Here is a 27,708-nt window from a genome sequence, read left to right as displayed (position 1 = left end):
AATGACTGCTATCACAAAATCTCTCTCCTCTCACAAACAACGAGGTGAAGACGGATTAACTAACTGTGAACTATGAGGAATTAGGTTGTTTTTGCTTTCACATATAAAAATGAAAAAACAACTCCTTTTTTCGTTTTTTTTTTTAGAAAAATCGGGGACATTTCCTATTTGAGTGGTAAAAATATCACTAAAATCTAATTTATGATCTTTTAATTAAAAAACGGGACAATATATTTTTAAATGTTTTTGTTTGTTTATTTGTTGTTGTTGTGGGCTCTCTATATTATTAACATGAATAATTATTATGATTTAGTTTGATTATTAGGATTTTTATGTGGATTTAATACAATTCAACGCACCTGTAAAAAAAAAAAAATTTAAACAGTTAATAGTTGCCATTGTAAATAACAAGCAGTTCAAAACAATATTATAACATGACTTAACAAAAACACATTACAAAAATAAAACATAAATATGATAAACAAAACTAATAATAAATATTTTAACATTTTATAATTGTATTTAATATTTTAATTTTCACAAGTTTATACTACTATATAAGTAATAAATAAAAAAAGATTTTTTTTTACTTCAAATGTTTTATTAGGCTTGTGCTTAAAAATAACTATCCTAAATTGGTCTTGTTTTGCATTTTAGGCTTATTTTAAGCAGAAATGATGTGTATTCTGGATGTGTTGCAAGTGACAAAACAATGCCGTTCCCCATTGAGACTGTTATAAAGCACATGCAAGCAGTATTAATTTAATTGATGATAATGTCACTCTGCTCTCGGTTCGTTCAAGAGTAGAGGCTCGCGCACAACCAAGTTCAGCTTATCACGCGGGGGTGTTGGGGGGCATTACTGATCGTTCCGTCCGTTGGTGCGAGATGCATTCTGGGATACCGGTCTGTCTGAAGTCTCCTCTCAACAGAGTGCCGAAGTAATGACGTCACTTTGTAGGCCAAAACCGGAAGTTAGCGCCGCATGGGTTCCCTCGATCAAAAAGCCATTCATTTTCCCCATAGACTTTTGGAAAATCGCAAAAAATAAGATCTGTGTTCAACAAAGAGTAACGACCCTTACACGTTTTGTCTACTAAGATAATCTTTACAAGTTAATCCAAAATGTATACATTTTGAAGCCCAAATAAAGCCGTCAGATATAAAATGCTAACGGTAGGCTATAAACGGACTACAGCACACCATGGTCGCGGATCAACGTCATCATCAAGCTTCCTCAAACTTTATTTAAAAGCACGCTCGCTCATTATGATCTGCGCTGTGTATGAACACTTATCCACTTTTTCATGAGAAATATTGCCCATTCGTTTTTTCCAAAAATGTTAGAAACTAATTTTGTTTATGCGTGCCTCTCTGAGATTTATCTTTTGTTAATGTTTTTTCAGACAATTTGATTATCACTGTGATAACATTAAATGACATGAAACAACCCAGTCTCTTTTTGTTAAATGCAAGTTTATGTATGATCAATAATACAAAACGTATAATAAGCTACACATGAAATAAAGCAAACAATTCAGTCAAACATTCAAAGTCAGTTCTAGTCGGCTAACTTACAACGGTACAGTTATAGCCTAAAAATAAACAAGTAATGAAACTTATCTTTGCACTCAGCCTAAACGATTTGCCAGGGAACAAATTGTAGATCCATGAGAGCAAATATGGGCCGTTAAATCTCCACAAGACTAATTATAGCTGGAGACGCCACAGAGACATCAGAGCCAGCGGCAGACGGCAGAAGGACTAGCCGAGGAAAGTCAACTCTCGCCGGCTAAACAAGCGCTGACCGCCGCTGACTCACTGGAGCTCACAACTCCGATAACACCAGATAAAATGTTTAAATAGGCACTCTTCTTATAAATAAACAACAGATTTGAGCTTTAAACAACTACATTATCGACTGAAAAAGTCTTAAAACTAAGTTGTCACACATTAACAGTAGATTTTAACACAAAAAGACGTGTAAACACAGCCCATGTCAGCCATTTCTCAACGAGACCAACATGTGAAGAGAGTAAACTCCAAATGTTCAAGCATCCAACTTTGCACGAATAGCGCGATTTATTCACGCCAGATAAGTTCTTCATCTGAAACGCGGGCTAGTGAGAGATTGCCTGTTTGTCACGATGACGTCTAAAGTCCCCGCCAAAGGATGTAGTCCCTTTTAGCAACTTGTTAGCAACCATCGTTTTTAAGACACAATAAAGTCTTAAAAAATCACAAGCAAGTTATAACTAGTGTGTTTTATGTCATAGATTAAAACGTGAAAATATATAGAGGCTTTGTTAACCACAGACCTTATTTCAGGCGATTTAGCAAAAACCCATTCAAAAAACCCATAGACTTTCGGGCGAGGGAACCCATAGGGCTAAAATGCTAACTCACTTCCGCGTTTTGGCCTACAAAGTGACGTCATTACTTCGGCACTCTATGCATCCTCGATAAAAGGGGCGGATCAAGGACACATCCGGGGATTTGAACTGTACTTGTCTATGGCTAGATTTTTGGGCTGCGTCCCAATTCGCCTACTTATACTACGTCCTAAAAGTATGTACTCTTTTTGTGAAGAAAAAGTACATACTTTTGAGTGTGTAGCAGAAGAGTATGCAAGCTTTGGGACATACTACTTCGTCACTCTTACGTGAGTCCCGTCACCGTTTAAACTGCCCCACAGTTCAAATCCCCCACTTTAAATTTAATTTCCTACCGTATCGGAGAGAAATGTAGTCGCTCGTTGATCTGCCTTTCGTGGGTCTTTAGACTCCTCTCATGTGTTTGCAAAGTTAATGGCCAAACGTATCATTACAAAAGTTCTCAATGCTGCTGCAGGTGAAATATAATGTTGATAATATTGAATAAATATCTTTTCGTCAGGTTAAATACTGATAATTGCTCACTCAAACCACTTTATCACCACTCCACTTAACCGTCAGACTCGCGTAACCTTCATGTTTGTAGTTTTTTAAACACTTTTTATCCGCGTTTGTAGTTCTAATCGAATCCTCGTCCATCTCGCAATGGGTTGTGGGCAATATCAGCCGTTAGAGTGCGCATCGATCTGCACTTCGGATTCTGACCGGAAATAGTAAACCATCCGGGAATCTTTGGAATACTTTTTTCAACATACTACGATTTGGGACATACTAATTCTTTTTTCGAATACTATTTAGTACGGATAGTATGCGAATTGGGACGCAGCATTGGTTTTCCGTTCTTGCACGGAAATCTGATTGGCAGGATATGCATTCATTGTTTTTCAAAATAAGAGTTTTCCCAACACTGTATTTGTTAGCCTGTAAAATTAATAGTCTATATGCATGCTATTTGTCTCCCAATTATTTGGCTTCGCTGACTGAAAAAAACTATTGAAATTGCCTAAACATGTACACGCATTGACAGTTGTCATCATACAAATGTAAATAATACATTTATTCTTTGTTTTAGATGTTTTTATTAACTTAAATTATTATGAATAATATATTTTTTTATTAAATTAATATAATATAAAGGCTTGAGTTTATGTTTGGGCCCTACTTGCGCTACAAACATCATGATGGAGTAGCACAATTTACACATTTTAATATGCTTTCAGTTTCCTAGAACAAGTAATATGCAACATGCCTTTAGTCAAAGTTTGGTGGTAGGCTAATATTACATCGTCATTATAATACAATATAATGCAGGATGTGGTCACTCGGTTGAGAGAAGATCAAAACTCTAATAATAAAGCCATAAAACTGCATTTTTAAAATCATTGTCATAGCTATCTGTCCTCTAATAGCCAGACACGGTGTATGGCTATTATGACCAAATAAAAGGAAGTCGGTATCAATAAAATAAATTTTTGGATTTACACAGTCTGTTTAGACATGGCATGTGGATTTACACAACATATTATAATTTATAGACCCTTATACTAGCATATATATAGCCTAAGGAGTTTCTGGGTAGGCTAGCCTACTCACTAATTTCTGCTTCAAGGTCTTGATGGCATTTCTTTGAGGTTTAGAATCCAGTATTCCTGTAATTATTGTTTCTTTTATGAATTTAATAAAGAACTCTGTCTCGTATTCTGTCCAAACGGTTAGTGTACTTTTGTGTCCATTCGTTTTTACTTTTTTAACCCGTAATTGCGAAACAAAAAATGACCGGTTGTTGTAGCCTATTGTTAAAACGTAAAGTTCAACACCAACATTTTAATTTGAACTGTAGGCTACACCAAATGCTGCGGGAAAAAAAGGAGTGGGGGGGGGGGTAGTATCAAGATGCATGTTGACTAAATTCAAGCATTAAAGAGAAAACAGTGTCTTCACTTTTATCTTTTTACACATTCATTTCCCACATATAATTGAACGAGGGAAGGAAAAACAAAAGAATAAAAAAGCATGTTGACTACTTGAACATACATTTTGCTCTCCTTTCTTTCTGGCCAGCAAGTTTCTCAATGACTCTCTGATTAAAGTCAGTCATCTCAGTAGTGTCATGACGTTTGCATTTTTCAGTTAGATATTTGAGGTCTCTTACCCCCGTTGTTGTCCACAAAACTTCAGTACCGACACTTAGAAATAAAAGACAGGGAAAGCAATAAAGGGCATTGCTAACAACACATCCAGCCAGCCACCTACATTTCTCATAACAAGCGCGTGAAGCTCCGAGTGCAGCTGCGTCCTGTCACTGGCCTGCTGCTGGATTTGTAAATCACGTTGGTCTGGTTCGGGATCCTTTATCATTTTTTTTTCTTCCAACGAACGCCTTGTGAAAGAATTTGGTTTAACTGCTGTCATTTCTACAAAAGTGATCATCCTAATAAGGTTTTGGCGGAGTCGGAGTGACTGTGTTGCGCAATTTCGCTTTAGTGGCCAAGAGTGTAAAGTTGAATGACAGGTGACGAGAACCAATCAGATTGAATAAAATAACTCGCATCCAATTCTGATGGGGCGCATCGACCTAAAATAACGAGGCATTTTAATGTAATTGTTTATTAATAAACTATTGTTTTCTAAATCAGTGTTGGCTAAAAACTTTAGAGAGAAATGCACCTTTCATACGGATTAGCGATGGGCAACAGTGGTCAAGTAATCGAGTACTCAAACGTGACAGCGTTCATCGATCATGAGAACGATGATCGCCCTGACTTTACATTTTTTTATTTGTCTCTTTTTTATTGGTTATTGCGTCATTTTGCGCGGTACCGGAGGTCTGATTGGTTAGCATTATACAGCACGCCTCCAGACCGCGGCGAAATAAAGTGAAACTGCGGCGCGCACTGCAGTGATGTCTGGAATCACTGATCATTAAATGTTTAGTGCAAGATGCCAATCTGTCATAGCCTACATAGCATTATAATGAGAACACGATGGAAATAGAATGCTGTAAATTCTCTGTGCTTAGTTCCCCGTGTATCAGCTGATCCACAGAGAAACTATAGCGAGAACACTCAGACTAGTGCGTTCATGTGCGCATTCGCATCCTTTTCTGCAGATGCACGTTGTAAGATTACTTTTATGTTGTCTATATCTGATTAATCTAATATAGGCTAAAACGCGTTTGGTTGAGCTTAATAAGCTAGCAAAGCGCTGCCTTTATACCGGCTGTTGTTCATTCTCTTCAGTTTCAGCTCAAATGCATTAATGCTCGACATTATGGTTTAGAGATGGTCATATTCTTTTTAGATATAGGCTATTTATTTCTCAGAATCATTGATATTAGTAATGCAGCAGTGCTATACTGTTCTCATATTTTTTAACAGTAGACCTAGTTTATTTAAAGTTGTTTTTCGTTATGAGTTTGAAAACGTGCAGTGATGTCTGTAAACGCTTCGATCATGAATAATAAAATGAAGTGCATGATGTGCAGAGTCCATCTGTCAAAGCATTATAATGAGAACACAATTTTAATAAAATGCTGTTTCTGTGTGCTTTCGTTGTCCGTGTATCAGCGTTGTTAAGGGAAGAGCGCATTCAAAATGTTTCAAACCAGCCTGTAAAATCTAGCACGCTGAAGTTCACGTGCGCATTCACGTCCTTTTGTGTTGATTTAAGTTGTAATAGGTTCCTATTAATCTTCATATTAATATTGATATAGGGTGCGTTTTGAGTTTATTAACCAGCTAGCAAGCTCTGCAGGGTGGTGTTATTTCACAGTTTCAGCTCAAAGGCAATGCTCGATATTATTGACTTGGTTATTTGAGACGGTCATTTTATAAAGATGTTTCTTTTTCAATTACATTTATGCATCATAATCTAGCAATAATCTAATCTAATAATCTAAAATAATCTAGTTATTTTTTGCTTTATATGTTCATGTTTTCATATACCCGTTTTCATGTCACGTTTGTATTTGTCAACAACCATTTTCATAACAGTATTTTCATTATCTCAATGACGGACATGCCCCGCCCCCTGCACATGCCCCGCCCCCGAGTACTCGAGTACTCGTTTTTGAGACCTATTGATGATCGAAATGAGAAATTGACAAAAATGCCCATCCCTAATACGGATTACATCAGAAGTTAGCTTTCGATTCGAATTTGTTTGTTTTAAAGTGGACATTTGAAGCTTTAAGGCTATATTTTGTTTCAGTTCGCGCTCCAGTTCACTAGATCATGAAACTGCGCTGCGCCTGATTGTTTTATTTTAATTTACAAAAGCACGTTTTGTTATTGTGAGTTTACACAAATAAAATTAGTTGCGAATAGTGTATTAGTATTTTCTGTATGACCAGGCATTATGAGTATTTTAAGATGTTTCCACTGTTGATAGGAAAATGCAAGTGTTCGCGCCCGCGCCTCCCTGCCATGCAGTGCGCACTCCACACTGCACAAACGCTTGGATATTCGTCAAAATCTTTTGTTTATTTGTAATAATCCCTATATTATTATTGTCTAACATGTATTATGAATGACATTTGACGAATTGATTTGTTCCTTTTTTGGTATAAAAGCATCTTCTAAATATGTAGCCTAATAAATGTTATAGTTAATAATGATGATAGCTAATTATTATTATTATTTGCGTACACGGACCCCAAACACACCGCATCTTCTAAGTCAGACTGTAAATGCGCAAAAACTGTCTCCATTGCAGTTTTGCTAAATATTCCTTTTCGAATTGCCTGAAAAACCACCTCATGCAAAAACTTTTTTGCGATAGAGACTTTTTGCGAAATTGACGTGTTTCTATTGTGCGTATTTTCAATTTGTGCAATTTGAAGGGATAATAGAAACAGCTTGTGAGCCTCCCTTCAGAGAACATCAATTCACCAGGGCCTCTCCATTTGAATAAAAGACACAATATTAATATCATTAATAATAATAACAACAATAATAACAAGGAGAAGTTTAAAATAAATGCATTTTGAACCAGTCCTAATTCGATCTCTCTCATTTTAATAAAAAATATGGTTGATAGTTAATTTGTAACGGTAGGCTACTTGCTTTTAATCAGGGTCAAGGCAGAAAACGTCCGGTTACGTATGTAACCCTCGTTCCCTGAGGAGGGAACGGAGACGTACGTTAGTGACTAACGAATGGGGGTTTCGCTTAGAAGCCAATCATCTTCATCGTATTCAACAGCGCCCAATGGCAGTGCCAATGCCATGGGCATGCGGAATTTGCATGCGTAACTCCGCCCCACCTCGTGGGTATATAAGGAAGTACGCTGCGAACATCGCATTATGTTACTGCTGCAGGAGCCAAGACTGAACTCCTCGCGTTCCAGGCAGCACAGCTGACGTGGCTAAGGAAACGTACGTCTCCGTTCCCTCCTCAGGGAACGAGGGTTACATACGTAACCGGACGTTCCCTTTCGTTCAGTCACTACGACGTACGTTAGTGACTAACGAATGGGGGAACCTGTAAAACAGCGCCACTCAGCTGTCATCCAGTGCCCTGCGTAAGTGTGAGATCCCGCCACTTAAGGCCCTAGGACTCCCACTTATCACAGGATTACCAAGGTACACTGGGAAGCATATCCCAGTGAGGGAATGCCAAGGTGCCTACCGTAGGGAGGACTTAGAGAATACACATATGACCCGCTGAGGGTTGCATATGGAAGATCTCTAGGGTACCAGCCGAAGGTGGATTTTTAACCCTAGGGGTGGCAGGGACTTGCCAAGGGAAAGACACCTGCTCACTGAGGAGGCTTACGGTGGGAATACTCGTGTGGGGGTCGCCAGAGGGGAACCATGCACACGGAGCACCTGGCCGGACATGAGGGTCTGGGCTCGAAAGGGCAGACTGAACTGATGTCGGCGTCGACAGTGCTGGAGGAGCTCAGGGCTCTCGGGGAGCTCACCTGAGGAAATATCGCACGTATCCAGTCATGGGAGTGGAATGGCGAGCAAGCGAAGACACCTGAGCGTGGTCCATTACCGGCCCCTCGGGGGGGCGAGTACAAAGTCGGACACTGGCTCCACTCGGAGATTGTAGAATCTGGCGAATGTGTTGGGTGTCGCCCAGCCTGCAGCTCTGCAGATGTCTGTTAGCGAGGCGCCATGCGCTAGAGCCCAAGAGGAGGCCACACTCCGGGTGGAGTGTGCCCTCACACCAAGGGGACATGGTCGACCTTGCTGCTGGTAAGCCAAAACAATGGTGTCCACCACCCAGTGAGACAACCTCTGCTTTGAGAGAGCACTTCCCTTCCGCTCTCCACCATAACAGACAAAGAGCTGGTCTGAGGTCCTGAAACACTGCGTCATGTCTACGTAGGCGCGGAGAGCGCGTACTGGACAGAGCAATGCCAAGGCTGGGTCTGCCTCCTCCAAAGGCAGCGCTTGCAGGTTCACCACCTGATCTCGGAACGGAGTGGTAGGAACCTTGGGCACATATCCGGGCCGGGGTCTCAGGATCACGTGAGAGTTAGCCGGCCCGAACTCAAGGCACGCTTCGTCAACCGAAAATGCTTGCAGGTCCCCGACCCTCTTAAGCGAGGCCAATGCGGTCAGCAGAGCCGTCTTCATAGACAAGAACTTAATCTCGGCCGACCGCAAAGGCTCAAAGGGAGGCCTCTGCAGAGCACTTAAGACTACTGAGAGGTCCCAAGAGGGAACGAGAGGAGAGCGAGGAGGATTCAGTCTCCTCGCTCCCCTCAGGAACCTGATGACCAGGTCGTGCTGACTTACCTTTTTGTCTCCCAGGAGATCGTGGTAGGCAGATATTGCGGCCACGTACACTTTCAGGGTGGAGGGAGACAGCCTTCGCTCCACCCCCTCCTGGAGAAACGATAGCACGGACCCGATCGGGCATTTCCAGGGGTCTTCTTGGCGGGAAGAGCACCATGTGACGAAGAGGTTCCACTTCAACGCGTAGAGACGTCGTGTAGACTCAGCTCTAGCGGAAGTGATGGTAGCGACCACCGCAGGTGGAAGGCTACTCAAACCTGCCGTGTCCCGTCCAGAAGCCACACGTGGAGCTTCCAGAACGCTGGACGCGGGTGCCAAAAGGTGCCCCGTCTCTGAGTCAGAAGGTCTGGTCTCAGAGGGATAGGCCAGGGAGGGGCTGTCGCAAGGAGTAAGAGTTCTGGGAACCAGGTCTGGCCGTGCCAAAGCGGGGCGACCAAGACGACCTGCTCCTTGTCCTCCCTGATCTTGCACAGTACCCGTGCAAGAAGGCTCACTGGGGGAAACGCATACTTGCGTAGCCCGGACGGCCAGCTGTGCGCCAGTGCATCCGTGCCGAGGGTGCCCTCGGTCAGGGAATAATACAGGGAGCAATGGGAAGAGTCCTGGGAGGCAAACAGATCTACCTGTGCGTCGCCGAACCGTTCCCATATCAGCTGGATCGTCTGGGGGTGGAGTCTCCACTCTCCGGGGAGAGGCTGAAACCGTGACAGCTCGTCGGCTGCACAGTTCAGGTCTCCAGGGATGTGGACAGCACGAAGGGACCTCAGGCGCTTCTGACTCCACAAAACGAGATGGCGGGCGAGTTGAGACATACGGTGGGAGCGTAGACCGCCCTGGTGGTTGATGTACGCTACTACGGCCGTGTTGTCTGTCCTGACTAGCACATGTTGACCCTTCAGCAACGCTCGGAAGCGGTGCAGGGCGAACCGTACAGCCAGTAACTCGAGGCAATTGACATGCAGAAGGCGCTGGGGTCCTGTCCAGGAGCCCGCGGCTGCTTGTCCATTGCACATGGCACCCCAGCCCGTTGATGATGCATCTGTTGTCACAACAACATGCCTGGAAGCTCGTTCTAAGGACACTCCGGTCCGTAGAAACTTGAGGTTCGACCACGGGGTGAGTGTCTGTAAGCAGGCCCGAGTCACTAGTACCCGGAGCGTGCCAGACCGCCATGCCCATCTCGGGACTCGATCGCGTAGCCAGTGCTGAAGCGGTCTCATATGAAGCAATCCGAGCGGCGTTACCGCGGCTGCAGATGCCATATGCCCCAGGAGCCTCTGAAAATGTTTCAGTGGAACCGCACTCTGGCCCTCGACTTGTCGAAGGGCAGTCAGCAGAGACTGCGCGCGCTCGCTCGAAAGCTGCGCGCACATGGCGACCGAGTCGATATCCATACCGAGAAAAGAGATCCTCTGCGCGGGGCAAAGTTTGCTCTTCTCCCAGTTGACCCGAAGGCCCAGACGGGCTAGGTGATGGAGCACCAGATCTCTGTGTCCGCAAACCTGCTCTCGAGAGGGACCCAGTATGAGCCAGTCGTCGAGGTAGTTCAGGATGCGGACCCCGTGCTGCCGAAGGGGCGCAAGGGCTGCCTCGGCAATCTTCGTAAAGACGCGAGGGGACAGAGATAGCCCGAATGGTAGAACTGCGTACTGATATGCCCGCCCCTCGAAAGCAAACCGTAGGAACGGTCTGTGTCGAGGCAAAATGGAGACATGGAAGTAGGCGTCCTTCAGGTCGATCGCTGCAAACCAATCGTGTGGACGAACGCATTCGAAAAGGCGTTTCGCTGTCAACATCTTGAACGGAAACCGGTGAAGGTAACGGTTCAGGATGCGCAGGTCCAGGATTGGCCGTAGCCCACCGGTCTTTTTGGGTACAATGAAGTACGGGCTGTAAAACCCGCAATTCATCTCGGCTGGAGGGACAGGTTCGATCGCACCCTTCGCCAGTAGGGTGGCAATCTCCGCTCGCATGACGGGGGCGTTGGCCCCGATCATGGTGGAACGGACTCCCTGGAAGCAGGGAGGAACCCGTGCGAACTGAATCGCATAGCCGCGCCTGACGGTCCGCTCGACCCAGCGGGACAGCCCTGGAAGCTGAAGCCAGACATCCAGAAACTGCACCAGCGGGGTCATACGGTGTACAGACGTACCCGGTGTGGGCTTGCAGCGATGCAGCGTCACCGGCCCGGACATGGGAGGCTGTGGGGCGTCCCGGTGCGGGGGCACGGTTGACAGCTGCGTCCTGACAGAGGAGACCAGGGAAGGACCAGCGTTCCACTGGGGTCTGCTCTGCCAGGAGGCTGGCGACAGAGTGGGATGCGAGTGGCGGGACCCGTGGGTGGCGCGCACCGTCATCACCGGACTCTGTGGGCTCAGGGATGGGAGTGTTAATTCTTTCTTTGACCAACATAGGGTGCTGCTGACCCGGGGGCCAGCAGCTGAACAAAGGATTCTCCCCGGCCCTCCACCGGGGGAAGGAGTGGTCCTGCTACCATCTCCTCGAAAGAATTTCCCATCCCTGAGCCGTCCGTCTCAGGAGCGCCGCTTGGCCTGGCGTTTAGCGGGGCGCGGGGCGGCCTGAGGGGACTTGGACGCCTTCCTACGGCTTCCTCCGCGACCCGGCCCGGGTGAAGGCTGCTGCTTGGACCGGGTGGGAGGGGCGGGAGCCTTAGGAGGGCGTCCTCGGCGTGGAGCAGACTGAGTTGACTGCGCCGGCGGCGGGGTGGAGGCAGCAGCTGGCCGCCGGGGCAGTACGTGCTTAATAGCCTCAGTCTGCTTCTGGGCGATTGAGAACTGTTGGGCGAAGTCCTCAACCGCCCCGCCGAAGAGGCCGGCCTGGGATATGGGGGCATCGAGGAACCGGGTTCGCTCGGTGTCCCGCATATCGGCCAGGTTCAGCCACAGGTGACGCTCCTGGACCACATTTGTGGACATCACTTGACCCAGGGAGCGTGCGGTCACCTTCGTCGCCCGGAGAGCGAGGTCGGTGGCGGCACGCAGCTCATTTAAGAGCCCCGGATCAACTCCACCCTCGTGCATGTCCTTGAGGATCCTGGCCTGGTAGACCTGGAGGATCGCCATGGCATGCAGCGAAGCGGCAGCCTGCCCCGCGGCTCTGTGCGATTTCGACACCAAGGTTGATGTGAATCGACAGGCTTTGGAGGGGTGCTTAGGATCACCACGCCAGGTTGAAGCGCTCTGAGGACACAGTTGCATCGCAACAGAACGTTCAACTGGAGGGACCCCAGTGTACCCTTTAGCTGCCGCCCCATCGAGGACGGAGAAGGCGGAGGAAGTCACCGAACGGTCACGGGAAGACAACGGGGACTTCCAGGACCGCGTGACGCCCGAGGCATGAGCGTCGGGGCTTTGTTCCACACCGTAACCGTCAAGTCACCCTGACCACCAGCCGAAGTACTGGGCCTCTGGGACTCAGTAGATCGGGGTGTGGTAGAGGGGACTCTCACTTCAGTACGAAGGTCATGGAGTCTTGACCGCAACATTGCGATGGTCATGTTCCCGCAGTGAGAACATGACTCATCCGCGAACGCTGTCTGAGCATGCTGAAAGCCCAAACATATCAGACAGTGTTCGTGCCCATCAGAAGAGGAAAGCAACCGACCACACCCAGAAGTACACGGACGAGACATCCTGAAAAGGACGCGTCACGTGTAAGCTCTTTTATGAGAGGAAGCCTCGCAGAGAACGCCGAAGCGCCCAGGGACCACACACCAGCTGTCTAGCGGACCACTGCGCAGATCAGCAGGCAGGCAGTATGATGATCACTGGAACGCGCCGTAACACCAACGCCTCTGGAAAGCTGCTCGTCTCGAAAGCTGTCGATGACTCAGATCAGGCTTGTAGGAGTGAAGAGATCCTCTTGGCTCCAAAGCAGAAACATAATGCGATGTTCGCAGCGTACTTCCTTATATACCCACGAGGTGGGGCGGAGTTACGCATGCAAATTCCGCATGCCCATGGCATTGGCACTGCCATTGGGCGCTGTTGAATACGATGAAGATGATTGGCTTCTAAGCGAAACCCCCATTCGTTAGTCACTAACGTACGTCGTAGTGACTGAACGAAAGGGAACCCACACTCACACAAGTAAGTGGACGTGAATGGGATAAGTACTTTATAGCCCTTATGGAGAGGGACGGGAACTATGTCTCCACAGACAGCCAAAAGTGTGCAAGCGACACTTCACGCATCTTCTGCAACTCCATATTAGAGCTCAGGTCAAGTAGGGAAACTGAAAACTGCCGAGAAACTGAATGGATTTATAACCCATTGATTCGCCATGGTGTCCTCTCCAAAATAATCCCGACACTGCTCGTGCAACCCCTTCAAATGCGCAGTGGCAACGGCCAGTCCTGCATTCTCCAAAACATTCTCCAAGGTTGGAAACATTTCCACTGAGCCCTGTTCCACGCGTACGGAAGCCCTGAACCACAAAGTAAAAATAAAAATTCTGTAAAACAAATAAATCGAGGGTGCGTCCGAAATCGCGTACTATGTGAGTATGTACTGCATTTGAATTAGAACGTACTTCACGACCGTTAAAAAAGTACGTTCTATATAGTATGAATACGGGTAGTATGAATGGATTCCGGACGTACTACATGCGCCATGATGGAATGGTCACGTGTCATAACAGCGCATGTCACGTGACAGACGCTGTCATCTATTCCACTGACTGAATCAACTTCGAGCGATGTTTTTAGTTCTGCTTTCCGCTTTCATTAACCTTTTTTTACGTCGTTCGAGCTTACAATCCAGAGGAAGCGTCGGTCAGCTACTCGCAGATCATGCCTACATCGAGAGCTTTTGAGGAATTTCTCAAATAACGTAAGTATTATAATTTATTTAGCTATCAAATTTTACCTCAGAAAACACACACACACACACACACACACAAACATGTGAACAATGACAGATGTTGATTTTTGGCAAGTAAAACGTACTTTATTTGCTTGTGATATTATCATCAATGAATAAACATGAATTAATCAATAGAGATAAATATATGTGTGCGTGTCTCTATTGATTCATTCAGCCTGTCAGGTACAATACACATGTATAAATGTGTACATATGAAGACTTCAGATGTAAAAGCCTCTAAATGCCGTCTGAAATTTCCTTCTAAAATGACAATTTTATCAAGCACGTATGTTTAGGTTCAGTAATTTAATTTTAATGGCAATATGTCCTTTTCACTGTCATTACATGATATGAACATGATATCTTCAGGTAAAGCGAATCCTCATAACTCTTTTATTATATAACTGTTTTTATTTAGAGGATGAAGTTAGAAATATATATTTGTCATTACAGTGAAATAACTGAACGGAAATATACAAGCTCAATAAAAATGATAATTCTATGAGAATTTCAGATGGCACTTCGGAAGACATCTAAAGTCTTCATTTTTTTATATACAGATATACATACATATATATATATATATATATATATATATATATATATATATATATATATATATATATATATATATACATACACATATACATATATACACATATACACACACACACACACACACACACACACACATATATATATATATATAATACACAAATATACATAAGAAATTGTATCATATACATATAAATTATATTTATAAATAAACCAACACAGGAAACAAGTGTCTTCAAGTGTATTAAAACTGTATTCTTAAATAAAAGTATATACACATTTACAGATTGTGGGCCCTACAACCGACTGCCACCTGAATGCTGCTGTGCCAATTCTTTGGCTGTATTTTGAAGATGGAGCTGACCTCCGCCCCAACCTCCGACTTTCACGGCAGTCCATCCAGTCCCTGATTGTGACCACGGCAGGGAAAAGGACATCGAGGTGCTGGTGTTTCTTAACTGGCTGGCCCATGCAGCATTCTGTGAAAGTTACCTTACTGAAACTGTTGAAGTTCATTTTCTTTCCTCATGATGACACTATAATAAAAAGTTTTAATACTTTTTCTTTTGGTGGTGTTGTAAGCTCGATTATACTACTTTATGCCAAAGTTATGTGATTTTGTTTTAAGCTTTGTATCCTGCATCCATTTGAAATTTAAATACACAAAAATAAAGCAAATAGATTTGAATGGTGTCTGGATTTTTCTCTACAGTGCAGCGCTCATATTCAGAGTCAGACAGCATATTTTTCAGTTATAAAACCATCTGGAATCTGCAACAAAATAAGGACATACACAAAACACTTTAAAAATTATGAATTACTCAATGCCACATATTAAGCACTTTAAAACTGACAATCTAGATACTGTAAATCCCTGGGAATTAAGTGTTTTGTAATATAACTTGCTAAAACAGCATGACACTGAACTTACAAACAAATAAATGGAAAGAGAGTGTATCATTTGATTTCTTTATTAACGTTATTTTTTAGCAATTATTTCTAGTAGCTGAAGGAATCTTTCCTCTCTCTTTTGTCTCCCTTTCTCTCTCTCTCTCACTTCTCCCCAGCAAAACCAACACAGATTTTAACATGTGATGAACAACCATGGTCAATCTATTAATGTTACATGGACAAGCTGAGGTAACTTACACTTGTTAACAGTAGTTTGCTATGTAGCCAACAAATATTTGATAATATCAACACTGTTAAAGGAGAAATAAAATCGTTTTAATTTACTGAAGTTGTGTAACTATCTCATTAAACTGCTAAACAACGAACGTCGTTGTTTAATGAAAACAGTATTAGCTAGCTGATTTACATTAGCTTCAAGATTCAAGATTCAAGAGTTTTATTTGTCACATACACAGTTATATACACAATATACAACTGGCAGTGAAATGTAAACAGGTCCGCTCCATGGACAGTGCAAATAACAGTTACAAGAACACAAGGGAAATTAAAATAGAAATAGAATAAAATTAGAATAAAAAGTATTAACATAAGTAGAGTTATAAATAAATCAAGTAAGATAAAAATAGGAAATAAGATAAAAATAAAAAAATAAAATAAAATAAAAATATAAAATATAAAGTAAGTGGATATGATAAGTGAGATAAACTGTAGACTTAAAAATAAGTGGTTAACATAAAATATATATATATATTTATATATAGAGAAGTATGATGTGCATGCAATAGGTATAATTGCAAATCGGAGTATAATGTGCAAACAGGAGTATGATGTGCAAACAGGTTTATTACAGGTTGTTACACAGTAACAATAGGAACGTAAAGTGCAGTGCAATGGCAGTATGTGAATGTTAATGTTTAAACTGGATGTTTATGCGTGTGCGGGGTGAAGTGAAGTCACGTGACTGAGTTCAGGAGTCTGATGGCCTGGGGGAAGAAACTCCTCCTGAGTCTTTCAGTCTTTGCCATCAGGCTACGGAAGCGCTTACCAGATGGCAGCAGGGTGAAGTGAGAGTTTGCAGGGTGATTTATGTCTCTGATGATTTTGGTAGCTCTACCTCTGCAGCGTTTGGTGTAGATGTCCTGCAGAGACGGGAGAGCTGAGCCTGAGATGCGCCCGGATAAGCGCACCACTCTTTGCAGGGCTTTGCAATCGTGACTGGTGCTGTTCCCGTACCACGCTGTGATGCACTGAGTCAGGACACTTTCTATCGCCCCTCGATAGAAAGTTTTCAGGATGGCTGGTGAAACCCTGAATTTCCTCAGCTGGCGCAGGTGGTACAGTCTTTGCCTGGCTTTTTTCACCTGTGTCTGGATGTGTGTAGTCCAGGTCAGATCCTCGGAGATGTTCACACCCAGGTATTTGAAGCTGCTCACTCTCTCTACCGGTGACCCGCTGATCATGAGAGGGGAGTATGACCGATGCTGTCTCTTCCTGAAGTCCACAATCAGTTCTTTGGTCTTGTTAACATTCAGAGAGAGACAGTTGTCCTGGCACCATGATGTCAGTTGCTCCACTTCGTCCAAGTATGCCGTCTCATTGTTGTTGGAGATGAGACCCAGGACAACAGTATCATCAGCAAACTTGATGATCGAGGTGGAGCTGTGTGTGGACAAACAGTCATGGGTGTAGAGAGAGTAGAGCAGGGGACTCAGCACACAGCCCTGTGGAGCTCCAACACTCAGGGTGATGGAGGTGGAGGTGAACTGGCCTACTCTCACCGCCTGGGGTCTGCCAGTGAGGAAATCTTCAATCCAGAGGCAGAGAGAAGAATTCAGGCCTAGATCCAGGAGTTTGTGTGTTAGCTTAATGGAAACTATGGTGTTAAAGGCTGAGCTATAGTCAATAAATAGCAGCCTGACATAGTTCCCACTTTTGCTGTCGATGTGAGTGAGGCAGGAGTGAAGGACGTGAGAAATGGCATCTTCAGTCGATCTATTGGGACGATAGGCAAACTGAAGAGGGTCCAAAGTGTCAGGAATGGAGGAGCAAATGTTGTTTTTAATGAGTCTCTCAAAGACCTTCATGACTAAAGATGTGAGAGCCACTGGACGATAGTCATTTAAGCAAGAGGGTTTACTGATCTTAGGTACAGGGATGATGGAGGATCGTTTGAAGGAGGTGGGGACAACAGATGTAGCAAGGGACTCGTTAAATATGGATGTAAAGAGCCCTGCGAGCTGATCAGCACAGGACCGCAGAACACGACCTGAAATACCATCCGGCCCAGCAGCTTTCCTGACATCCACACGTTTGAGTGCCCTCCGAACCTCGTCCTCCGAGACAGAGATCACGTGACCGTTGCTGCTCTGAGGGACTCTCTCTGACGCGTCACTCGCCGGAGTCGCGCTGCCGCGATTACCATCAAAGCGAGCGTAGAAAGAGTTTAACTCGTTCACCAGCAACGGATCAGCTCTCACCTCTGCAGAGGATTTAGTTCCAAAAGCACAGATGGTCCTCAGTCCCTGCCACATCCGCCGGGAGTCGTTGAGTTGGAAATGAGATTCCACTCGGTCTTTATAGCGGAGTTTTGCGGCTTTAACGGCGCGCCGGAGGGCGTAACATGAAGCTTTGTACTCCCTCATATCCCCCGTTAGGAGACCGGCATTGTAAGCGGTAGTGCGCGAGTTTACTGCAGTGCGAATTGAACTGTCCACCCACGGTTTCTGATTAGGGAAGGACGTTATAGTTATTGTTATATAACTATAACATTATTAGCTCGGTCTAATAATGATAAAACTATCATTTTTCTGGAAAAGGACACCCTCAATTTACATTATTTAAACTTTTAACAATCAATAGTTTACTTATATGATGTTAAACAAATACAATTTAACAACAAATAAACAAAAAATTGTTTCTAAAGAACTTACACTTGAAAACAGCCGCATCTCCGTTTTCAGCCATTTTCAAATATGACGAAAACTCCGCTCTCCCGTGGCATCATGGGATAGTAAAGTGTCCATCGTATGCGCACTTCAGAATCTCGCCGGAAGTAGTAGGCCATCCGGGTACTTTTCGCGTACTGTTTTTCGAATTCTATGAATTCGGACATACTACTCTGCTCGCGTACTGTTTTTCGCATACTATATAGTATGGAAGTACGCGATTTCGGACGCAGCCCTAGAATTTCGAGAGTAAAGTCGAAATATTTCGATATTATAGTCAAAATTACAAATGCAGCCTAATTGACGGAACACACACACACACATATAGCGCTGCAGCCGCTGGTGTATTTGAACAAGGGGCTGAAAACTTTCAACATCCATCAGGTAGCCTAATTGCCCTTAACGTACAGTAAATATCACTAAACAAGAGATAAAATAGAAATATAAAACGTTGTGTTCAGGTTATCTTAACGTTCACGAAACAGAAATGCCAACAGGAGTTTTACTGTGAGCGCCTGCTCAAGAAGAATGATTGGTTTAGGCCAAAACTGTGATTGTGAATATAATTAAATAAACCCTTTTATCACTATTATCTTATAGGCTACATTAATATCTGCTCTGAGAGCAAAATCTAATTAACGTGTGTTCACGTAAAGATTTCTATGGGTCAATGTCAATATGGATAAATCTAGATTTAAATTCAGAGAGAACAGCGCGTGACCTGACGGATTTGGATTATTACTATCCAAAATGAGATGATCATGTGAGCCTTATTTATAGTGTAACTTCGAGGGTTGAAGCCGCTGGGCACGCTCACACACAACGCCAAAAACGTGCTCGTAGAAGTAGATTTATGACGTTTCAGTAGGCAAAATGGAAAAAAATCATCCAGCTAAGTTCAATAAAAAGCAGAAATCTTTTGACTTATGAAACATGAGGACAACTAACACATGATGTGATTGCATTATTCATATAAATATGGAAATACCCCAAGATGGCTTGAAAAACACACATAAAACAGTGTTAATTGCCATATCCTTTATTACAGTAGGCCTATAGAAACCATTATTCTGTGATAATTGTTTTGATTGTATGAACTCCATGATGAAATCTGAATGTCTAAATTTATTATAATTAATAATATAATTTGTTTTTTTTAACTTAGCTGGATGATTTTTTCAATTTACTGGAACGTCATAAATCATATTCATAATAGGGATGGGCGATATCTTATCGTTTGCGATATACCGGTAAAAATGTGTCTTCCCGCGATAATAACGATAAAGCCTAGTTGATGGCGCGACCAATCCGCACAGTGCCGCCTCTGGCGGTCTCTTGATGCCCTAAGCGTTATACTTTATGATGGCCGCGTTCATCAATTTGTATAGCTGAACGGGGGTTGGAGAGATAATTTTCTTGTGGTGCCCCCCGCAGCACTCGATTATGAAGGTAAATTGATGCCTTAAAGAATGGCAAGTGCAGGGTAAGATTTGTGAAAGTGTACATAAGATTGCAAGCGTAAATTAAATTTGTATGCGCAAGATAAGTTTTGTAAAGGTGTAAATTGCCTTTCAATTGTAAGAAAAAAATATTTGCAGCATTTTACTGTTATTCGTAAGTGTAATTCATGTATTGTGAAACTGCAGCTTCATGTTAACGCAAAATAAACATGCTCTGTATTCTTCTGACTTCCATTTTTCAGTGCTAAGACTTTTGACATGTTTCTTTCGCCAAGATACGGCCAAAATCATTGCACGACTGTGAAAATCGATTTGCAAGCGAAAACATCAGAGTCAGGAACTGCATACCAGATTCACCGTGTAAAACCAGACTTTGTGTAAAAAATATAAACTGCTGTATTTGTATTTGACGCACAGTAAACAATGTATTTGTAAACAATGTATTTGACGCACAGTAAACACTAGTGTGAGGCGCGCTACTGAGAGCGCTCAGTGTTTCACACACACTCAAAGAGAAAGCAAGAGAGTCTTATACCACACAGAATTGACGTGCTACATGTAACGTTAAACAATATCCTTTGTTGTATTTTCCTGCAAAATAATGGCGTTTATTTGGAATTATTCAGCCTTTCATGAACAGGAAGAAACGAATGCACAAACGGGAATCTCATTGGCTGGCGTGCACCAGCAAATCAGTTTGAATGAGCGCTGACAACGTGATTAATATTCATGAACCCAGAAGCTCATTATTCCTAAGTGCAGTTTATTTTTATTAGTAGAAGAATTTGTGGTATTATTATCTTATCAACTCAAATTACTGAAGTTCTATCATTAAATCATTATTTTCAACTTTTACATATAAATAAATGTATAAATAAATAAATATATATATATATAAAAATAAATAAATATATATATATATATAAATAAAAATAAATAAGAAAAAATATATATATATTATATATATATATATTTATTATATTTATTTATTATTTTTATATATACATTTTTTAAATAAAAAAAATATATATATATAAACATAAATAAATAAATATATATAAAAAAAAATATATATATATATAAAAAAAAAAAAAAAAAAATATATATATATATATATATAAAAAATTATATATATATATATATATATATATATATAAAAAATAATATATATATTTATTTATTTTTATTTATTTTTTTTATTATTATTTATATATATATTTTTTTTATTGTATATATAATATATATATATATATATAAAAAATAAAAAATAATAAATAAATATATTTAAAAAATTGTGCAAATCCACCATTGAACTCGGAGATTGTGGTAGCTTTCCTCCGTGAAATGTGCAGCGGGAGCCGCGCGTGCCCGTCGTGAATGATTCACACTGGCAGTGTTTGTCTCGTGCAGCTGAACCGCGGCTCATGACTTGCAAATACAGACGAATATTGTCCATTGTCACATTTTCCAGTCTTCTCCTCCGATTCCTGTCTGTCTCCTGCTTTGATTTATGATGGGCAGCATATATCTGCGACCTGTTCCCCTCTGTCTCATACACACATGCATATAACATGCTGTTTGTTAAAACGCACTGCAACGCACCCCTGTCCCTAGCAAGGCTGAACAAAGCAAGTACCCCAGACCTGCAATCCGGGTGAAAATAACAGCGTTTCGTCGGCATTGCAGCAACACCACTCCAGCCTACTAAACACAACAACGCAGCGAAACAAAATGGCCTCGCCCCCCCTTATTTAATATTCTCGGAGGAGGGGTTTATGTAAATATTGGGGCTGGTGATGTCACCAACCCTGGAGGAATGTCTGTAGTCGCCTACCGGCCGTTTTCTGTAGTCCTTCAGCCCCGTTCACACCGCCAGCGACACGCAGTGACAAAGCGACACGATCCCATTCATTTCAATGGAGTGCTGGCGACTTCCGGCGACACGAGCGACAGTGACCGTTGGCGACAGAATGTGGGCGTGTCCAGCGACACGCGACAAGCGACAAAAGTTAAGAAATTTCAACTTTATGCAAATGAGAAGCGATTTTCGCGAGCGACAACCTATAGGAGTGAAGTCAGTGGAGTGCACGTGATCCGTCTGTTGTACTGCTACTGCGGTGTCGTGTTAAGATGGAGATGTTGATTTTAGATGTTAGCAATTTCCCTGTTCTTTACTATATGTCTCTGTGTACATACAGAGACACATTTAAAAAAAAATGATGCATGGAAGGACGAGGGTGATCTGCTAATGAAGTTTATAGGCAACTCGTAGTGGGAACGCCCACTAGCGACATGAATCTCTGGCACTGGCGACATGCAGCGACATCATCGCTGGCGGTGTGAACGGGGCTTTAGAAATGTATTTCTTTAAAAGCAGATATCTCCCTTTGCTTTAAACTTTGAATGTTGTAACTTTGCAGATGTTGTTTATGCTCAAGCAGCAACATTACACGCTAGCTAAAGTTAGAATAGTGAAATTGTGGTTTACCACCCCTTTAACTATGAACATAAAACAGAACACCTCACCAACAGCAGTAACAGGGAACAAAGCTTGACCAGATACAATGTTAACATTAGGGCTATTTATACACAAGGACTAATCACTAAACAAGGAACACCTGTGAACATTCAACCCATGAGCCAATAAGAACACAGCAACAACTAACCAGAACATAACACATACAGGGGAAGCACAAGTCTCTTGCAGCTGTAGCAGACTCATATATAGCACGAACATTGTCCTTGAACATTACTCTTTACCAGTGAAGTATAATTAACACATATTAGCACGATCCTATACAGTCTTGCATGTTCAAAAACAGTGTGCTTCCCCATTACCAATACACACCTCTTGTCTCATTACCAATGTTGCCAAGTCTGTGGATTCCCGCGCAATTGGGCTACTTCAACACTGTGTCCGCGGGTTGAAGCGACCCCAATTATGTGATATTTAGCACCAGGAATGCGAACTTTAGCAGGCAACCCTGCAAAAAAGACACATCCCGCAAAACGCGATTGGGCTTGTTTTGGGCTAGTTTTGAGTAGCAATTGGGCAGGTTTTGTTGTGAAAACCTGGCAACCCTGCTCATTACCCAGGTGCCCTTTATATATAGTGTCAGAGCACTATATATTTGCATTAAAATGGCCCCTAGACGACTTTAGCTTCTGAGAACCCTGGAAATGTGAAAAGCGTCCGAACACCTCAAACCAATACGTTTGTTAAGTCTGACATTGCACGTCACCTTTTCTGGTGTTACAATATAGAATGAGGCAGGGATCATAGAATATATTCATAGATTCTGCATTAGCATATAAGCCATCCGCCATACTGGAGCGGGTAAAGCTGGTCCGTAAACACTTTGCATCTGCATACGTAGTTATGCATATCTATGTTTGCAATAGACTTCAGCAGATGATTTTCATAGGATTTAGCTTATCATTAATGTTAGGTAAGACGAAGGTGTTAGCTAACACTACATTAAAAAGTTACCATAGTTTAAAAACCTGTAATATTGAGTTAATACCTATAAAAACAAACCAAAACGTGTGAAAGGTTATCCCATTTTTTGGGAATTGAAATTTCGGTGCTTTTACAACCAGAGGCTGCGCAATACTTGGATAAAACTCCTCAGCACAGCTGGCGAATGCATCGACATGTCTGGAGCAGTCATATGTTGCATCTACGTATACATATCTATGGCAAGATGATGTATTTTTGTGGGCCAAACCTCAGAAATTGCATTAGCATTTTAGCATTTCTGGTTCCATCGTTCTGAAGTCAATAGATTTTTTTAATTGTGTCATCAGCCAAACAGAAAATCTCATGTCATTAGGTTCATGTCATTATTTTCACAGCCTTGTGTGTTTATAATCACGCTCTTGCAAACTAAAATGTTTTTTACATAAAGATTGAAAGAACTGTTGGAAGTTTAGTGATGGTGATGTTAATGTAAATCATAATATTGTAAGTCTACAATGTTTTTAAATGTTGCTGTTTTTCATCTCAACAGCCAGTGCTCTAACTTCTGGAACTGGTAAGTAACAAACTGTACGTTTTTGCTAGTTTGCAAGTTTAGCATGTTGTAAGATGTGAATTGATCCTATTTTTTTTTTAGGTGGATATAGTATCAGGCTGGTGAATGGTAATAATGACTGCTCTGGGAGAGTTGAGATCCTTTATAATGGCACGTGGGGAACAGTGTGTGATGATTCCTGGGACATTAAAGATGCTGCTGTGGTGTGCAGACAGTTGGGATGTGGAGGAGCTGATAGTGCAAACTCAGGGGCTAAGTTTGGCCAGGGAAGTGATCGGATCTGGTTGGATGATGTGAAATGTTCAGGAAGTGAATCATCCCTCACAAAGTGCTCACACCGTGGTTTTGGAAAACATGACTGTAGTCATTCAGAAGATGCAGGTGTCGTCTGTTTAAAGGGTAAAAGTATATATGGTTTCCCCAGATCCAAGATGGCATTATATATCTGCTGTTTTGCTTGTGATGAAAAGAATACCAAAGTGATTAAAAACAACTTAAACGGTGTTTGGCCCCAAATAATTATTAAAAAAAATAGATAAAGCAAACGTTCTATGCAAGTTTGTTTCTTCGCTCATAACAATGTCAAACACATGGAATATATACAAATATTTACATAGTTTTTAATTACATTGTACTTACATTTTTTAGACAAGCTACCAGACATAAGATTGGTCAGTGGGTCTGATTCATGCTGTGGAAGAGTGGAGATCCGTCATAATGGCACGTGGGGAACCGTGTGTGATGATAACTGGGACATGAATGATGCTGCTGTGGTGTGCAGACAGTTACAGTGTGGCTCAGCCATCAGTGCACCTCAAAGTGCCTCCTTTGGTCAAGGCAGTGGATCGATCTGGCTGGATGATGTTGGATGTTCAGGAGGTGAAGGAGCCCTCACACAATGTTCACACAGTGGACTGGGAACTAACAACTGTAATCATGGTGAAGATGCTGGTGTTGTTTGTTCAGGTAAGTCAAATCTTTTGAATCTTGACATTATTTTGGGAGAAGTGAGCAATAGGAATGACATGAAGCTTTATGTATTTCATCACATCTTATGCCATTATAAATAGATTAATGTGTATTTTGCAGGTGACCTGCAGAAGCCCACTCTTTCCCTGATCTCCACACATGCAGTCGTTTCTCCTGGAGAAAACATTCAGTTCAGATGCACAACACCTAAACCAAGATGCAATGCAAATGCTGAATTCCACCTCTTCATAAACGGACCATCTATATCCTCCCAGACACATGTATCTAGTGTGACTTTCAACCTTGTTAAAGTAGACGTCTCTCATCAGGGCATCTACAGCTGTGATTACTCCTACCAAACCGGCACTATAAAGTCGCCTTCGAGTAATACTGTTAAAGTCACTGTGGGTGAGTGTGTTTAATCTGGTCTCATTGCCTACATCATATAAATGCATTGCATGAAAGTGAATTCCGTTCCGAATTCAGTTTTTGAAGCCATTTTTATTTGTTTAAAGCTGCTTGAATTTAATGCTTCATGTATTATTTTTGTTTTCTAGTGCACTTGCAGCAGCCCAACATTCCCCGCATTGCTCCTGATGGAGGGTTTGACGTGGGGCCTCAGGGGCCATTGATCACCAGGGGCCACAGTTTCACTATCATCTGTTCCACTGAATCTCAGTATGCTGGAGGATCCTTCTACCTGTTTAGGGAATCAAATAGCAAGAGTCAACCAGCTGTTGATCTCTCTGCCTCCTTCTCCTTTCCTGAGGCAGATCATTCACACGAGGGAAACTACAGCTGTGTTTATGAAGTCAGTTTGTCCTCACGCACCTTCCGTTCATCTGCCTCTGAATTGCTGGTCATTACTATCACAGGTATTCACGTGTAATGAATCTAATGAGTCTAAAAACAAGCTGGACTGTTGGTAATGAAAGTTTAACTCAAAAACATGTGTCTGTCTCAGCCTCCCTTCTTCCTGTCATTGGTGCTTCGGTGTCAGCTGTGCTGCTCTTATCGTCTGTCCTCGTAATCATCCTCCTGGTCAAGAGAAGACAAAAGCAAAGGAATAAGGAAACTCATCTTAAGTGCTCTTTTAAAAAAGGTATTGTAGCATTTCATAAAAACAGCCCCACCCCCACCATCTTTATTATCAATTCCTTTAATTATTAATGTTTGTCCCTTCATCTCGGAAATGTCTCTAGGTGCAGCTAATACATATGCAGGTGGATCTCATGACAACAAAAATGAAGATGATGATGGGGCTGATTATGAAAATGTACAATTTGATGAAAACATGGATCATGATGATTCTGAGCAGGACTATATTAATATAGACTCTGACCATGTCAATGTGGACACGGATGACTCTGAAGAGGACTATGTCAATGTGAATGTTATGGAGAATAAAAGTGTGGTAGGCAAATCTAATGATAACATTTATGAAAGTGATGAATAATGAGTGAACCCAAAATACTATAATTAATGAGGCTCCAAACAGATGATTGAACAGCAAGACAACAGAGGACTACAATCTTGCAAAGCTTTTGTGCTAAATATGAGTGATGCTAATACAGTCCATCCATTCTGGGGCTTTAGTGTTCATCACAGTCTACTGCACATGTTCCAACTGATAGGACAATATTTTGTTTATTGTATCCAATGATGCAAGTGATTTCCCAGTGATATCAGGCTGTCTTATGATCACATCTAAAAACAGGTGAAAGGGAGCTTAACAGAACATATTTAGTCTCACTGTATCAATGTATTTTTATTAATAAGGATTGTTTTGAAATTAAAATATTAGCAAAAACTCACAGCTCTTTTAATGGTAAGATTAAGATACATTTTAATATAAGAAGAAATAAGGAGATACAGTATTGTGAGTCATGGAGGTATTTAAAATTATTGTCAAGTTTATATTTAATGTTGAAATATAAAGATTGTGATATGGCTACTGTTAAAGAAAGTGAATAAAACTGCTTTTTAAAAATCTTGTGTCCTGAAAGTTCATTCATTCATTCATTCAACACTTTATTTGTCCCAGAGGGGCAATTAACAAGGCCACGTAGAGTAACTAAAAATAGCTATGCATACAAGCATCATACAGTAAACAAATACAGCCCGGACAACGAAGACATCGCCCCGAGGGAGCCACTCAAAAACAGAAAAAAGGACATGTGATGGATCTTGTAGAATCCTGCCAGACAACCTCAGCATTTGCTGGTCACTTATGATGGAAAGAGCCCTAATAGGAAGTCCGATAATTTTTGAACAGACTTTAACTGCGCGCTCCAGACGATTTCTATTTTGAAGGCTGATGGAATGAAACCAGCAGACGATAGAAAATGTAATGACACTTTCGATGTATGAGTAGAAGAACATAGCAAGGATGTTCTTACGAACCCCAAAGGAATTGAGCTAACTTAAAAGATATTGCCAATGATGGCATTTTCTCAATATCTCCTCTGGTTAGAGGTGAATTTCAGCATATTGTCAAAAATTGTGCCCAGGTACTTGTATTCTTCGACAATCTCTATGGGCTTTCTGTGAATAACAGTGGTGACTGCCATAGCCATCTGCCTCTGCTTGTTAGAAAAGGTTACCACCATCTCTTTAGTTTTATTTACGTTAAGTTCCAAACAAGAGTTGTCACACCACTCCACAAATTCCTGAAGAGCTGAGGCGTGATGCTGTTGAGGGCCTGATAGCAGAGACAGTAAGACGGTGTCATCAGCAAACTTGATTAGACTACAATTAGATTGGGTGGGCCTACAATCATCAGTATACTGAATGAAGAGCAGCGGAGAAA

The 27,708-nt window shown here is 42.2% G+C and overlaps 1 protein-coding gene across 3 annotated transcripts in view; it reads left to right on the top strand.

The window, feature by feature from the left end:
- LOC307127347 (uncharacterized protein) overlaps positions 1 to 26,885 on the top strand; it is a 52,516-nt gene extending 25,631 nt beyond the window's left edge. The window contains exons 2-8 of one of the 3 annotated variants that reach the window (XM_079818501.1): positions 23,907 to 23,930; positions 24,012 to 24,329; positions 24,579 to 24,896; positions 25,020 to 25,307; positions 25,457 to 25,774; positions 25,864 to 26,001; positions 26,102 to 26,885. In XM_079818501.1, coding sequence (XP_079674627.1) covers positions 23,907 to 23,930; positions 24,012 to 24,329; positions 24,579 to 24,896; positions 25,020 to 25,307; positions 25,457 to 25,774; positions 25,864 to 26,001; positions 26,102 to 26,355 — 1,658 coding nt within the window. In that variant the 3' untranslated portion in view covers positions 26,356 to 26,885. The remainder of the gene's footprint in view (positions 1 to 23,906; positions 23,931 to 24,011; positions 24,330 to 24,578; positions 24,897 to 25,019; positions 25,308 to 25,456; positions 25,775 to 25,863; positions 26,002 to 26,101) is intronic. The other 2 variants (XM_079818502.1, XM_079818503.1) reach the window with 2 other exon arrangements.
- Positions 26,886 to 27,708: the final 823 nt, after the last annotated feature.

Source organism: Gobio gobio, assembly GCF_949357685.1.
Source record: "Gobio gobio genome assembly, chromosome: 1".
Classification (NCBI taxonomy): Eukaryota; Metazoa; Chordata; class Actinopteri; order Cypriniformes; family Gobionidae; genus Gobio; species Gobio gobio.
Note: the sequence above shows the minus strand (reverse complement) of the source record. Positions and strands in the feature narration are given on the sequence as shown.